Raw genomic sequence first — 16,810 nt, forward strand, 5'->3', positions numbered from 1 at the left:
CTGAGCTGATCCTGCGAATAAAAGATACCAAAAGCTTAATAGGAATATCCTGCGCTCCACTTTAGTTATTGCTAAAAGACACAACACTCATTTATTACCTCCCCACCTCTTCTAGCAGTGAGGAGACTGATCAGTGTTAGAACGGGAGGCAAGCAACTTAACTGACAAGTTACGCAGCCTTCAGGTTGGTACAGAATAAATTGGAGAGACCAATGCAGCTCTTAAATATAATGAATTATACACCCCTCTAACGTCACATCCAGGCAGCATGGGGTTAAGGTCTGAGAGGACCCCGATCAAAATGCCCTCTGGTGGGTCCCCACAGACCCCCTTCACAAGTGGCATTAGCATTCTCAGGATAACTCAAAGCAAAAAACAGGCTACAGTTATGTTTAATTATTCAGTAAAAGGGAATGAGTTATGTCAGCAAGACTCAAACACTGTTAGTCTTACCTTTTGGGCAAGCAAATCAGAAGGGAAAGGGAGACCCTACACAACACGAAACACAGTTCTGTAAAGTTGAATTTTGTATCACCTCAGGAAACTGTCCCCCATGTAGGTCTGGGAAGGTGCATCTGGCCCTTTGTTTACATTCTCATCACGTTCATGGCTGCTTCTCATGACCCTCCCTCCCTGGAAGTGGCAGAGAAGCATCCCCTTACTGCTAATAAGGTCAGGGCTCCTCGAGGAGGCCAACTGCTTGTACAGGAATGAGCTGCTCTTCAGAGGACCTGGCTCAGTTTGGCAGCATGGAGAAAGAGAGCGAGAGGGAAAATATCCTTGAGTTTGAAGTGAATTTTTGCTGACTGGAAAGCCACACACACACAGCTTCTCGGAGCACTGCAGCAAGCAAAGCTGCAACAAGTTTTGCAAAAGAGCAATACTAGCAGGACTAAATTCCACACTACCAAGGAAGGTAACCTACTTCTCTAGGTTCCCACTGCACCTTTTCTCAACATAGTTTGAAGTACACGGTTCGTTGCCTCAAGTCCCTGTTGCCTCAATAAGGATTTTGTGCCCTTCCGAACTATTCACAGCTCTCCAAATATCCTGGCTGTTCATGCTGCAAGGGTGGAGGGGGAAACACAGAAGCAAGCTTTCAAAAAGTGCTCAGGCCAGCTCAAATCTGTTCCCTTGCCTACCACATGAATTGTGCTACTCCTGCAGAGAGTTGGACCCAGTCACAGCCAAGCAGGAGCACAACTTGATGAGTTAAGGAGGCACTCATGCAGCAAGGGCCAAGACACTGAATAGAAGGACACAGTCCACAATTTGTAGTTCAGGAGGACTAGCCAGCCAACAGAAATTTACATCCTGCTGAGTATACACTGCAGGGAGGCCGGGAGAGGATGAAAGGTGGCAGATTCCTTCCATTCTTCTCAGTTCCTTCTGCTGAATGAAGAGAGCTGGTGTCAGCAGCACAAGCAACTCAAATCGTTGCTGGCAGCAACAGGTTTTTCATGGATGCCAATGAAGCAGCATGAGATCTGAGACATGCACCCAATAATCCGTTGCAACTTGCCAGTCAGGCCAGGGCACAACCCTCACCTTGTGTACAGCCATGCAAATGCCAAGAATTACCTCCACGACATTTCAAGGGATCCTGGGTTGTGTATCTTGGATTGCCATTGTATAGTCACTTGGGTTAGGGAACTGTTCTTGGCCAGTCTTGGACTAACCCAGCACAGCCTTAAATTAAGTCCTCATCTTGATCGAGTGATAGTGTTTGAAGGGAATGGGTGTGCAAGAACAAAGTACAAGAACAAACAAATTTGTATTTCATATCAAAAACTAAACACTACAGCTATACTATTTTATTACAGTTTAAACACTTGGTTGTGTCATTTTAAATAATCTAGAAATGCATAATATTCATACTTTTATATATTATCTTTATTAAACCAATGTCGATCAATCTAATTAAGCTATTTGAAAATAAGTATTATTCTGTACTTTAACTGACCATATAATATTGCCTTACCATTATTCTCCTCTTTACAAAGGTACAAATCTACCTTAAAAACCTCAGTAATAAATAAATAAATAAACTGGGGTGGTGGTGGTGAACTTATGGGAGTACAGAGATATTTGGATGACACTCTGGAACTGGGGCAAACTGTAGCCACCATGTGTCAGCTTGGCAGTAGTGCATTCACGCTCACGCTCTCTCACACACATACAAGTTAAGGGAGATCCTTCCTTAGAAGGAATGGAATTATCATCAGACAGAACTGAAGGAAAGCAGATTCAAAAGAAAAAATAGCATCAACCGTAGTGAATGTGGGAGAGCGAAAGGATTTACGTTAAAGGGCCCCCAAGGTATCCTAGTCAATATCAAGCTATTCCTGCGTTTGAAAGGTGTTTTAGCTTGATATCTCCAGCAGCGGGGAACATGTTTTACTGTGGGGCACAAAGAACAAAAGCACACACATATTCTGTTCAGATCATGGGCGCAGCCAGGGTTTTTGTTGGGGGGAGGAGGCCTTTTGTTAGCAGGGGTAGAACCTCAGTTTGCTATGTATTTTTATTTAAAAAAATTATAGGGGGGCAATTACCCCTCCCTGCCCCCCCCCCTGGCTACGGACATGGTTCAGATCCTCCCAGTTCTTTAGTGAATCGCCAGTATAGTGCTAGATCAATTAGTCAGAGCAGTGAAGCTACAAATCCAAAAACAAATATTCTGCTTTTTACAGTACCATTTGATCCTGAGAGTTGTTGATCTGGCCTGAGGGCTCTGTGGGCCCCTTGGACAGGTAGATGAAGTCACCCTCCTGTCAATTATCCAACATCACATGACACCAGGTGATTGAAAATACAAGCCATGGCTGCAGAGGAAGGCTCAGGAGCATGCTCCAGCATTTTCCTTTGTAGCTGCAGCTGGAATTCTCTTTCAAACCTTCCTGTGACTGGTAGGCTTGGTGGGGCTAACTAGGTCTGTGGCCAAAGGCTCCCCACTTGCTGATTGAATCTGCTGGACCTCTTGATACTATAGCAAGCCAAAGAGGATGCAATCACTTAGGATATGTGCATTTTGCTAGTTAATCATCATATGCTCGATATCCATTCCTAGATAACCCTGTGTGGTTCAGAGGGGATAAATCCTCATGTGAAAAATAGTATTTCCTAGACTTCACATGGAGGAGTGTTTGACTTGCCACAAGAGACCATTTGCCTTGCAATGATTAGTAAGAATAGCGCCATTGGATTGCCAAAAAAGATGGCGCGCTCTCCGTTTCATGTGCTGCAATAGGAAAACTGAGGTAAGGAACATGTGATTTCAGCCGCACGATCATTCATTAATTTTCATTATGAAATGGAGATTCCTTCTTTTAATTTTACCTTCCCTTGTAACTAGAAAGCTCTTTGTTTTGCAGTTTCTATCATGGCAACTAATTGCATTTATAACCCATCAAGCCCTTAGCAGATATGCTACAAATCTTAGGGCTGGTTTAACTCATTTGGTGTGCCAACGTCTCTGGGGGCCAAAACAGCAACTGTTTCAACAGTTAGAGATAAAATATCCACATTCCAAAATACAGAACAGACTTAAAGCTAGAGATAGGGAGAAACATCTACAACAAAGGGGCAGGGGTGACCACAGCTCAGTAGCAGAACATTTGCTTTGCAAGCAGAAGGTCTTCAGTGCATCTCCATTTAAAAGGAACAGGTGCAGGTGAGGAACAAGATCTTGCCCAAGACCCTGGAGAGCCGCTGCCAGCGAGTGCTGGGTTAGATCATGTATGGCATGACGTAAAGCAGCTTCCTATGTTCCTGTTTGTTCCTATGGAGCAAATCAAAGGGTAAACATCAAGGTCTAATGCCATCAAGTTCTTTCCATGAAACTGCCTGGGTTACATACACTGTAAGTAGGTCTTTTCAAAAAACAAAACCACTCGGAATATACAGTAGCTTCAAAACAGTCAGTGATTACTAGATGGGAAATACCAGTTTCCACACGTCACAGGGTGTATGTAAAATATATATATGGGCAGAAAGAGTGGCCAGGAGGCACAGGTTAGCAAATTCACAATAGAATTTGCAGCTCTGTTGGCTTCTGAAGGCCAGAGTGGAAGGGGGGCACTTGTTCCACCCAGAATTTTTTTGCTGTTGCACTCCAGGCTGGGACAGTAATGGGATCCAAACTGGCTCCCTCTCAGATGGATAAGGAAGCTGTGGATCTGGTGAATCCATGGCTGGCTCTGCTCCTTCCTCACCCCAGTAACATCCTGTTTCAGAATATAAGCAAGCTACTGTCAGCAGGCACACTTCTGCTGGTAGGAGCTTCTCCACTTTATGTTCTTTCAGCAGCTGCAGCAGGGACCTCCACAGTGACAAAGCCTCCTACTGGAGGAGCCCGACAGAGGGACACATCTCCTAATCCTAACCCTAATCCAGCAGCACTGAGCATGGGGGAAAGGATCACACTGCAAGTCATTCTATTTTGCAGCATGTACAGTTTGAACTTGCCAGTTAGGCTTGCAATATGAGGAAAACGTAACCTTGCTCTGCTATCTTGGTTTCCTGAATCTAAAAGCAAGCATTTCTAATATAGAGTTGCATCAAGCCATTTCAAGCATGAGAACAAGAACTGATTGTTCACTTAATTTTTAGCACATTTCCTGTTGTCTCGCAAATCTGTCCAAGAATTCTCAGTCCGCAGAAGAGATAACAAAACAAACTCTTTCTGGGTCAATAATAACGTTGTCTCCACTCAATGATCCTGAGGACTGGGGTAGGATTAATTTGATATATCTAAAGAAAATACCAATCCATGTGTACATGTGTATTCTTAACAGTGCCAAGATACCATGGCCTGTCTCAATATTATACTGAGTCCAAGGCACTTGACACTTTTTACTGTCATCAGGCAGTAAAAAGAGCAAGCATTGGCCAGTATCAAGAACAGTTTTATGGATGCCGCTTTGAGGGCTACTACTGAAGCAGGAAGTAAAAATAAAGGCTGTAATCCAGCACAAAATCACATAGCTGAAGTCAATGGGATTTAAAGTAAGCATATTATTTCAAAAATACAATATGACATTCCTTTTTTGTAAACCTACGAACCCATGTTATCAACTGACTCAAGAAATGGAAATTAACACCCAAAACCTCAGGGCTGTGGCACAATAGCCACAGCCTCCCTCCTTTGGTTTCAAGCACCAAGAACTCGTATAGCCTAAGTGAATATCAGCAACAGCTCTTATAGACTGCTGGGGCCCCAAACCACATACACTGTCCCAGGCCTAGGGAATCCTGTTGGCATCCTTGTTCAGACAGCTCTTTCCTACCATTTCAAATTTAACAGGACAAGGAAGTACAGTGGTACCTCGGGTTAAGAACTTAATTCGTTCCAGAGGTCCATTCTTAACCTGAAACGGTTCTTAACCTCAGGCGTGCTTTCGCTAATGGGGCCTTCTGCTGCCGCTGTGCTGTTGGCGCGCGATTTCCGTTCTTTTCCTGGGGCAAAATTCTTAACCTGGAGCAACCACTACCTGGTTAGCAGAGTTTGTAACCCGAAGAGTCTGTAGCACCAGGTACCACTGTACTGTATATTGATCCAAAAGCCATATTTACATAACACAACAAGGTACTGCGGTGGAAAAGGAATGTGAGAAATTGGGATAGAAGTGCTAGCATTATACCCAGGAAAACTATTGCAGTAAGCCCCACGTCTGAATGCAGCCTTATTGTGATTTAGCAGCATTGACAAACCACTAAAATTCCTGCACCTAAAGGAGGCACATTTGGTTTTGCATCTATCTATCTGAGCATTTGAGACAGATTTCCAGGAGCCGTTCATGCTAACCAATAGCTAAATCTAGTATCTGTCTCTTTCTAATATAAAACTTCAGAAATCTAACAGAGGCAAAATCAAACAACATATGGTTTTCATTTAACTCCCTCCTTCCTGCCTCCCACATCTCAGGATCAGAACACCCCACCCACTGGGAATAAGATCAGCCCCTGTTGTTTTATCATCAGGAAATGCTTAGAGTTGAGAGTTATTGAATGAGAAAAAAAATCCCCACCACCCAGGGTTACTGTGTTTTAGAGAGTATTTTATACTGATTACATATGTTTATACTATGTAACTGCCAGAAATTACCAACTTTGAACATTTCCTAGCCCAGCCCTGGGTTCTTCACTGCTCTTCTCTCCCATTCTTTAGTTTCACCTTCTTCTCCTACTATATCTGTAAAGTACCAGATGAATTAATGAGGCCAATGCAGGCAGAAAGCTACCTAAGAATTAGCTCAAGGAAAACCAGGTGTTAAAGAAACATTAAGCCTTAACAGAAGCATTGCAGTGAGGTGCTACAAGTTAATTAACTTGATTGTTAGAATTTCCAGTGTGGGACACTCTCAGATCAAATAGCATAGACATCAATGGTTGAGAATTTTTGTGTTTGTTAAAATTATTCAGCATTCCATGCCTTGAAGAAGCACAATTAACACCACACACCAACAACCCTCCCTCCCTCCCTTTAGACTTACATCTATTCTCTCTTCAAATCGCACCATTCAAAAATTCACTCAAAGCAACTTCTAAACATTTTTGGATGACTTCACCAAAATATCAGGCAAAGGAGACTCCCCCCTTTTCTGTTTTCTTCCCTCAGCTGCAGTAGCTGATTTTTAACAAGTTCCACCTGTGTGATAGAATGCCTCTCCATTTAGCAAACCACATAGCTGCCATTCAGGTGTGGAAATCTCAGCATTATGGTAAATGTTAAATACATTTCCTAAGAATAAGCTAATTATTGGTAGCATTGCACATGCGTTCCCATCCTAGATATTGTAATCACACAACAACCAAAACATTAATTAGTTTCTTTCCCAAAGCATTTTCTCTAGAATATGACTCACTTTGGCGGATTAACAAATCTTCATCTCAGTTGTTTCCACTGGTGTAATCCAGTTTTGAAACAGCAGAGATCCATTCTGCTCTGCTTAATTCTGTTCCACTTTTCCTCCACTACCAGCAACAGACAGAGATGATAACTAGGAATGCAGAAAGTGAAAAGAGGCAGTACAGAGAGTACTCACCTTCTACTTCTAAGATGTAATAGTATGGAAGGTCTTCATCTCACAGCTTCTTAGGAAAGAAGCCCAAAGCAAATTGAGAAAATGGCTCTGGAAGCCAATTTAAACAAAGACAATATTCCAAGAGATCTGGGTGATTAGTTGTGTAACCTAATTAAACAGGTGGTGTTTAAAATGGCAGTCTCTGGGGTATTTAGAAATGTGTTTCTTAAAGAGCTCCCAGAGGTTAAGGCTGCCTGAAACTACCGTAACTAAGATGCTCTATCTGTCTCTTTAAAGAGCTCATATAAGCACCACCTTCTAACCTGCTGCTCATCCTTCTGTCCTGCACAACAGAACAAACAGAAGACAAGCACTGCGCTGGGCAATAGATATTGGTCATAATATAGAAATGGATGCATAGGAACGTTTATGGTACATGGATATAAAATTTACAGCATGTTATAGTTTAAGAGAAAACTATATGAAAATGTTATATAGATGGTACCTAACATCTAGTAGATTGGCAAAAATATTCAAATTCAAATTGAATATGTGCTGGAAATGTAAAGAGAAAGAAGGTACTTTTTTCATATGTGGTGGTCTTGTAATAAGGTTAAAGCTTACTGAGAAATGATATATAATGAATTGAAAAAGATGTTTAAGATAACATTTATTTTTAAAAACCCCAGAAGCTTTTCTTTTGGGAATCATGGGATCAGAACTACCTAAACATTATAGAAATGCATTTATATATGAAACCACAGCTTCAAGAATGTTATTTGCCCAAAAATAGAAGGAAGACGAGGTCCTGACGAAAAAAGAATGGATACAGAAGTTAATGGACTACGCAGAAATGGTGAAACTTACCGGGAGAATAAGAAATCAAGATAACAATTTTTAAAGAAAGGCATGGAAATGGTTTATTATTTATAAACAAACTGTAAACAGATTAAGACATTGGCAGGAATCAGAATTAATGTAAAAACCTGCAGTTTCAAAATATATATGGATATATACAGGAATATGTAAAAGAATATGTTGAGATAATTTGGAATATGCAGGAAGATGAAAAGAAATGTAAAGAATCACAGAAAGAAGGGGAAGGGAGTCGGAGTTTGAAATGTTAAAACTCTGATTGAATAATTGTAATACACATAAATGAAAATTATAAATAAACAAAAAAGAAATCAAGCACTGCATTCACACGACAATTTATTCCATTTTCACATTTCCCTGTTAATTTCTACATTCTATTTGAGCTTTCACACAATGTAAAAGCCACTTCCAGAACTATATGGGAATATAGCACAAGTTTAGCACTCATTTCCATATTATCTGCAAATAGATTATTAACGGAAGCAAAGAACACAGAAATGAGCATTAAACCAGCAGTGTATTCCACTGTTGTTCCAGTAATGGCTTTTACATCACGTGAAAGAGGAACATAACAGTTAGGGTCTTTATGAGCTTTTAAAGTAGCAGGCACAATCTCAACTTTAGTGGCTAGCAACCCTATTGGTGAAAAGAGAGGTGTTTCAGATGAAATTCTGAATCCGATTTATATGCTAATTTTCACTGCACCCCTGATATTAACGTAATTGTTAGGTGGGGATTGAAAGCATATTCTCCAGAACATTACAAAGAATACCACTTAGAGCTCAGCTGAATGCATGATTGTTCAGAAGTAAGCCCTGCTTATTTCAGGATTGCACGGGCTTTCAGCCTTAACAGTCCTTCTTAAGTGATTGTGCGTGTAAAAAATGCATCTTTAAAAAATGCATTAGTTGCTTCAGATAACCTAAATACCAAGTTGTACATCAAGTATGGGCTATCAGCTCATGGCTAGAAGGAAAAAGGCATCCACAAACGTTTAAGTCCACTGATACTAATATCAATGCTCATGACACACTATGAAGCACAAAGGGCAAGTTCCTGTCCTGAGAAATGTTACAGTCAAAGAACCAAACTGGAAGAGATGCTAAGCACATCATCATTTGAAACTATGCTTAAAAACACTAACTGCATGTAATTTTTTTTGGAAGTGCAGCATGCAAGGAGGAGAGCTTTCACAATTCCTTTCCTGAATACCTGAAGGAGTGTCTCCACCCCCATCGTTCTGCCCAGACGCTGAGGTCCAGCGCCAAGGGCCTTCTGGCAGTTCCCTCATTGCGAGAATCAAAGCTACAGGGAACCAGGCAGAGGGCCTTCTCAGTAGTGGCGCCTGCCCTGTAGAACGCCCTCCCATCAGATGTCAAAGAGATAAACAACCACCTGACATTCAGAAGACATCTGTTCAGGGAAGTTTTTAATGTGTGACATCTTAGTGTATTTTTGGTCTCTGTGGAAGCCGCCCACGGTGGCTGGGAAAACCCAGCCAGATGGGCAGGGTACAAATAATAAATTATTATTATTATTATTATTCCTGGTCCCGATCTCAACAAAAAACACCCTTATTAGCTTGATGGAGAAAAGCTCCCAGGCCCCTGCAGGGGAGACTTTTGTTATAATTGCATAACAAACTTGCCTTGCTGCTTATGGATGTGATCCAGGTAAAGGTAACCCTATTAGTATTCTTAATTAAAAGTCAATAGGACCTTCTATTGGGGGAAGGGCTACAAGTCAGGGATAGAATATCTGCTTTCCATGCAGAAAGACCTCAGGTTCAACCTCCAGGTAGGACTGAGAAAAAGTCTCTGGTCTGAAACCCTGGAGAGCTGCTGGTAGTCAGTGTAGCCAATACTAAACTTGGTGGGCCAATGGTCTGCTTCTGCTTCCTATGTTCCAACATACTTAATCCTTTCCCATTTAAACCAGTAGGATGGAAAACTGCGTCACTTTGGATCAATTCTATTGTCATGGGACATGGAGGAATGCTGATATTACCTAGAGACTTTCTGGATGCTTTCTTGGCTTCTGTACACCATGAAAAACTTCAATAAAATTATTATGATTATAGTAGAATTTTTTTATATATATTTAATGAAGTGTCCTATACATTCTGACCATTCTCTAGGCACTCTGCACACATGCTGAAATTAATCAATGAAATTAAAACGTGAAATGTTTTCAGTAATGGGGAAACCCAGGCAATCCATTTCAACTTCAAGTTCAATACTAGGCACGTGAAAGTAAGCTCCACTGAATTCAACGGGACTTACCGTACTTCTGAGTACATAGACTTGCACTCTTACCAATTCATTTGGCAGTAAGAGGCAAATGGAGGAAGAAAAATTAATTAAAACACACACGGTTACATTTGAAATGGTATCGTTTAAATAAACAAGTAAGATTTTTCTGAGTTTGATGGAGAGATTTAACAGAAATGCTGGGGTTTTCTTTTCCATGGGAAGCCTCTCTCAAATCCAGGAAGTTTTGAGTGTAGAACAAACTGATCCCCCAGTTTTCACAGCCAACACTTTAAGTACAAGATAACACTTTCAAATGAAAGTAAAATCTAACATGTTGCTGTGGTTACAGGAAGTTTCCTACATCAGTGCTGTGATAAGGGTGTGATAAGGGTGTGTGTGTGTGTGTGTGTGTTGCACAACAAATGTTGATTTCTTGAATAAGACATCTCATACATTTGGCTTTAGTTCACCCTTGGCACTATTCCAGAATGAACGGAGAGAAGACATAGATTTTCCGCAAGCTACAGTTCCAAGACCTTTTGCTCTTCAGCTGGAGCTCCTGGCAGCACTACTGCTAGCTCAGCTTCAAAAGGGGAAAAATGACTTATCTGCAGCAGTTTTGGGGAAGACCACAAGGACCAAATGCAAAGGACATGTGGCCTCTGTAGGGAACCTTATTCTAAGGCCCTAAACCTCTAACCCACAACTATCCTTTCTCATTCTCTCACCCCCATACCCCCAAAGTGCCTCAGTTCTGCAATTATTGCTTTCATATGCAAGTAACAATAGAGGTACAAAGACCATCTCTGCAAACAAGAGAGCAGGTCCCAAATAATTACAGGAGAGCTCCACAGTTTTACTGTGGCTTTCTGATACAGAGCACTTCATATACTAATAATTCCGTAACTAAGATGAGAATTAGAAGCTATGCTGCTATTACTTATGAGGTATCATTCATTTTTATTTATAAGATTTATAAATAAATACACCCACACCATACATTTAAAGCACATGGCTTCCACCGAAGAAGCTGGGAACTGAAGTTATGTGTGCTATGAATTGCGGCTCTCTTGGGGTTAAGCTACAGCTCCCAGATTCTTTAACTGTTAAAGTGGTCTACATGTGCTTTAAATGTGTGGTGTGGAGGTGTCTAGCTCACCTTTTAGCCCACACAGCACTATGGTGGCTCACAATAAAATAAGAGATTCTATTAAAGAAAGGTGGTATTCAACGAATGCATCCCATCCATGCAAGGATTTACAATTGTGCAAGTGAACACTCCCCTCATGAACCACACATTCTCCTCAGATATTCTGGAGGGTTGGGGGAACCCCTAGAATAGATTTAGGGGGTGCATGGAGAAAATTCTGTCGCATAAGTTTAAATCCTTGCACTGACAAGGCAGTGTTATTTGGATACTGCCCAAGACAAGGCCATAAAACAACCGATTTAAAATAAAATGAATTTAGAGGTGGCAGAAAGCAACCCAACAATGCAGAAAGTAATCAGTCGACTCAGATGAAATGGCTGCCTAAACAAAAAGGTATTAGAAAGCTATAAAAATATTCTGGGGGATGGAATTCAGCAACCTAGGTGCTGAGCTGAAGAGCAGCCAGTTTTGTATCAATGCACCTCAGATAAAGGCAGGGCATTGGAGAGGATCTCTCCAGGTTATTTCAGAGTTCAGGCAGGCTGATATCATGGGGCAGGGGCAGCCTTTGCCTACCGATCTGCAGAAACACAGTCCAAAAAAAGATCCCCAAGATTATTTAGCAGTAAAATGCACTTCCAAGTGCCTTTCTCCAACAACAGCGTTCCTTAGTTTCTGTGTTTGCGCAATTGGGATTAACCAGGAATTCCTTTCTAGATTTTTAATATTCAGTAAGAGGAGATGAACAGATGGGTTTATAAGCAATGGCCCTCTTTGCTACAACTGTTCCAGAAAGGAATGAGGAGGAGTCTTGGGTGAAGGGAGTTAAACGCAGATAGGAATCTGATTTGGTTACTGAACGGCTAAGAATGAGGTTGAAGATTAAATGCAGTTAGTCATTTCTGTATCATCTAACATTAAAATTGTTATTGTGTACACTGTCCAAGCAGTAACAAACTAAAAAATGTACTATGTGACACTACCCATGTGCCAAACAAGAGTTTCCAAATATTCTGTATTGTTTAACTAATTTTTCACACTTCTTTTGGCAGTATGGCATTGTTTGAATTGGCAAGATACGTAGTCGTGATTAGTGCTTGTTCCCAGAATGCAAAAGAGTGGGCCTCTGGCTCTTACTGTGAATCTTTGCTCCCACTCTCTGAGACCCAAACTGGTCTCTCTGTGGATGATCAGCTATCCAAGTAGCTGGCAACAACAACTCCAGTGAGGAATTAGAATGTGAAGTAGTAGGCAGAAGAAGCAGGTGAATTTACTGGAGATAACTTTTAGAGAAAGAAACTCCCTGTATCAGCCAGCCTGTGATTTGAGAGCTGCTGGAAAGGCCTTGCTAGTAGTGCCATCTGTAAGCAAAGCTCAAGAAGCAGTAACTTGACAGTGGGCCTTCTCAGCTAGGGCACACCACTCCTCTTGGTATACAGCTGGCAGAAACCCTGCTTTGTTTCAAATGTGTATTATTCAAGAGGCCTTTGATAGTCAATATGCTAGGACCAAAAAGGGACGCAGGTGGCGCTGTGGGTTAAAGCCTCAGCGCCTAGGGCTTGCCGATCGAAAGGTCGGCGGTTCGAATCCCTGCGGCGGGGTGCGCTCCCGCTGCTCGGTCCCAGCGCCTGCCAACCTAGCAGTTCGAAAGCACCTCCGGGTGCAAGTAGATAAATAGGGACCACTTACCAGCGGGAAGGTAAACGGCGTTTCCGTGTGCGGCTCTGGCTCTGGCTCTGGCCAGAGCAGCGATGTCACGCTGGCCACGTGACCCGGAAGTGTCTCCGGACAGCGCTGGCCCCTGGCCTCTTAAGTGAGATGGGCACACAACCCCAGAGTCTGTCAAGACTGGCCCGTACGGGCAGGGGTACCTTTACCTTTACCTTTACCTTTACCTAGGACCACAGAATGTAGATAACTGAATTTATTTTCATATTTGATGGTTTTGTATTTATTGTTGTAACCCACTCTTGAAGCCTAGGGGCAAAAGGCATACAAATAATAGTAACAACAGCATTAGCCAGAAACTTATGTCAAGGTTTATACAGTACACTGACATAAATCCAATATTCTTATGGTACTCATGCACCCTGTTTTTCCAAGGAAAGGAAGATAACTTAAACCATGTACACAGCTCCTGTAGTGCAAATTTCATTAACCAGGATGCATCTGATACAACTTGTTTAAGTAGTTGTTTGCATGCCCCTTCTACATGGGTGAGAATAAGACATGGATACTTACAAGAGGAAAAATGATTACAGTACATGTGCTTTCGCTGGAGGATCAGAAAACAGTGATCTCTGTACTCCCTCTACTGGCTTGCTTAGTTCATGTCTTCCCGCATGTTTTCTCAGTTTTATTTTTTAATCCTGCTGTCCCACCTTCTGTGATGGAACTCCAAGCAGCGTGCATGAAATCTTTTTTTTTTTTTTGGGGGGGGGAGTCTTTCTCTGTACACCCTCTGCTGGCTTGCTTAGCTCATGATTTCACACAATTGCTTTAATTTGTATACAGTGGTACCTTGGTTTACGAACTTAATCCATTCTGGAAGTCCGTTCTTAAACCAAGGCCTTCTTAAACCAAGGCGTGCTTTTCCATAGCAGCATGGGACACAATTTACAAATGGAACACACTCAACAGGAAGTGGAACATGTTCTGCTTCCAAGGCAAAGTTCACAAACCGAAACACCTACTTCCGGGTTTGCAGCGTCCTTAATCCAAATTGTTCACAAACTAAGCTGTTCTTTAACCAAGGTACCACTGTATTATAAACGACTTCCAACTTTTTTGAGAGATACATATAAATGCTTTCAATAATTCACACCACAAGCCTAACTATGTCTACTCAGAAGTAAACCCCACTGAATTCAGAGGGGCTTACTCCCAGGTAAATCGGGTTAAGATTGCTGCCTAAATCCGCTAAGAAAACATTAGAACAATTCTAATTCAATTTCTAATAAGGAAATGTGACCATTACTGGCATAGAAATCAGCCCCTCCTGACTGGATATCTCTGGCCAAGATGGACATGACTCTAAAATGTATAGGCCACAAAGATAAATGAGGAGGGAATTGAGGCAAGAAAGTAAACAAATTGCTGATAGAAATTCCCCCTGTACTGACCCTGCTTTAATGGTGGCATCCAAATTGTCACAGATGGAAACAATTTTACATGCAAGTTGCCTTGTAATAAATGACATGGTAGCATGCAAATAACCCAGTACCTGAATGAAAGGCTTACACTAGCTGCTCCTGGCTTACCTGATCGCAGCTGAAGAAACGGCCTGCCCATGTTTCTTCCCTGTCTCCTTCCACTCCATTTTAGAACATATAGGGGTCTGAGCCTCTTAAACAGCATTACTTTAATTCCTAGTTATTTCAATGGGTTTTGTTGTTGTTGTTTTAATTGGAAGGCAGGCAGCAGTCATGCCACTTTTGAAATGGGAGCCACACTTGGCTCCCACCTGTGCAGGCTGCATTTACCCAAAATGCAATGCTTCAGCCTATAGATCTATGAACTCTGTAAATTTAGTAGATGTAAAGGCTAAGTTTCATAGATCTATAGGCAGCGTGGATAAATTAAGACTATAAAAAATATGGCATAATTATCTGGCCACTGTTAAAATGCTGTCCAGAGGGCTGGGAGGGAGTGGTAGTGGTGGTCATGCTGCTATAGAGACAGCAGATGAAAAAAAAATCCTCTGTGGTTTTGGCCATGGGGTGGTGGTGTCAACAGCAGTGTGCCAATGGCCTTCAGAAGTCTGGGGCCAGCCCTGTTTGAATGAAGCAAAGCAATCTCTACACTGTATGGAATGAATGCTGTGGCTCAAACCTATTGTTAATTCTTCTGAGCTTGTGTATCAATTACAACAACATTCGGAAGGTCACGCTTTTGTCTTGTTGTCTTATGCTTAACTATGAACAAATTACAACCAGAGCTAATGGTAAATTAAGCTTTATTCTTGACGAGGCCCAGAAGACTTGACTGCATAGAGTAGAAAACCAGCTTCTCCAGCCAGGCCACACCTCTTGAGTCAACTCCCCAAGAGCTGGCCTCCTGGGTCATATAGCTTTTTCTTTTAAAGGGACCACGTGACAGATATTTAATGGATAGCACATACATTATAGCCTCTCTTTGTCCTCCTACTTTATTACATTTCTGTCTCACCATTCTTCCCAGGAGCTCAGGGCAGCTTATTGGTTCTTTTATTTTATGACCTCACACGTTAAATAATAGACCATGAGATGAAGCTGGATGTTCACCCACCCACGTCCTCAAAACACAATACATTGTGCATCCCTAGAACTGTGCTCCGAAGGATTGGGAAACTTTCTGTAGAAGACTGGAGGGGGCGGGGCACACACAGGATGTAGGGGAAGGAAAGAAGTACTAGCGGAAGTCGGCTTGCACTAGTTTGGAGTTCACCCTGTTAACATGCTAGTTATGGTACACAGATCTTATACATCCAAGCGCACAGTCACCAAGACACAGAAAATTTGCATATTAAATAAATGAATGAAAAAAATAAAAGCAGGCATTACTTGTAGAAGCTGGCATTACTGAGCAGCGAGTCTGTATAGTTTGTAATTGCCAGGAGGAGGGAGAGCAGAGACATCTTTTTGAATAACATGAAAGTGAACTGGGACAAAGAAAATAGTAGTGATAACACTTGTTTGAAGATTTAGGATTAAAACAGAACAAGACAGTAGAGTAGTTTGAAACTAAATGCCGTGAAGAACATTTAAACGGATCACGCAGAAAAGTCCTCTGTGATAATGAGGCAAATTAGGACCCTTTACAGTAGCATTTAAGAGGAAACAGCTGCCTGAGGAAGCAGTTCATTTTTTTTAAGTGAAAGATGATTTTTTTTATTTTTTATTATATAAATTCCTTTTGGCTTAAGTCCCATAGTTTCACTGTAAAATAACACATACATTATGTGGTGTACTGCCTCTTAGATTCTAATGCAGGCTGAAATTAGCTTTCATAGGATGATGTACACTTAAGCTGCACAGTATTTCTTACAATGAAGTAATCCCTTTGGTGGGGACTTTTAACAATGCAATTCTTTAATATCTACTCAGAAGCAAGGGCCATTAAACTTGGTGGGCCTATTTCCAAGTAAGTGTGCAAACTGGACTGCAGCCTAATTGTTATTAAAACTGTATTGTGAAACCAATGTTCAACTGTATTTCAATTGCAGGTTATGCATTTGCTTACAAGGTGTATTTCTGTGCTGGCTAATCATCTTTCTCTAAGTACCTTTCTGGTCTTCTCTGGATAGCTACAATGTCAGGTTGAGAATGGCAGACAGCCCCTAGTAAGAGTTGGGTTGCTACTCTGGGCTGAAGATGATCTGAAAAGGTCTGTGGGCAGCTGCATTTCTCACAATTTTTTGCAACTGGTACAAAGCTGATTTTGCAGGACTTTGGACCAAGAGGGCAAAAGTGTTAACCTAATCAGTCACAACACTGCATAACTAATCAGATTTGACCATGTGATGTCAC

General features: G+C 41.6%; 1 protein-coding gene across 1 annotated transcript in view; it reads right to left on the reverse strand.

Annotated features, from left to right (window-relative positions):
• The window catches only part of LOC307209571 (rho GTPase-activating protein 7-like), a 92,259-nt gene extending 77,481 nt beyond the window's left edge, over positions 1-14,778 (reverse strand). Inside the window, exon 1 of the mRNA XM_079964774.1 lies at positions 14,564-14,778. Coding sequence (XP_079820900.1) covers positions 14,564-14,660 — 97 coding nt within the window. The 5' untranslated portion in view covers positions 14,661-14,778. The remainder of the gene's footprint in view (positions 1-14,563) is intronic.
• Positions 14,779-16,810: the final 2,032 nt, after the last annotated feature.

Source organism: Podarcis cretensis, assembly GCF_951804945.1.
Source record: "Podarcis cretensis genome assembly, chromosome: 2".
Classification (NCBI taxonomy): domain Eukaryota; kingdom Metazoa; phylum Chordata; class Lepidosauria; order Squamata; family Lacertidae; genus Podarcis; species Podarcis cretensis.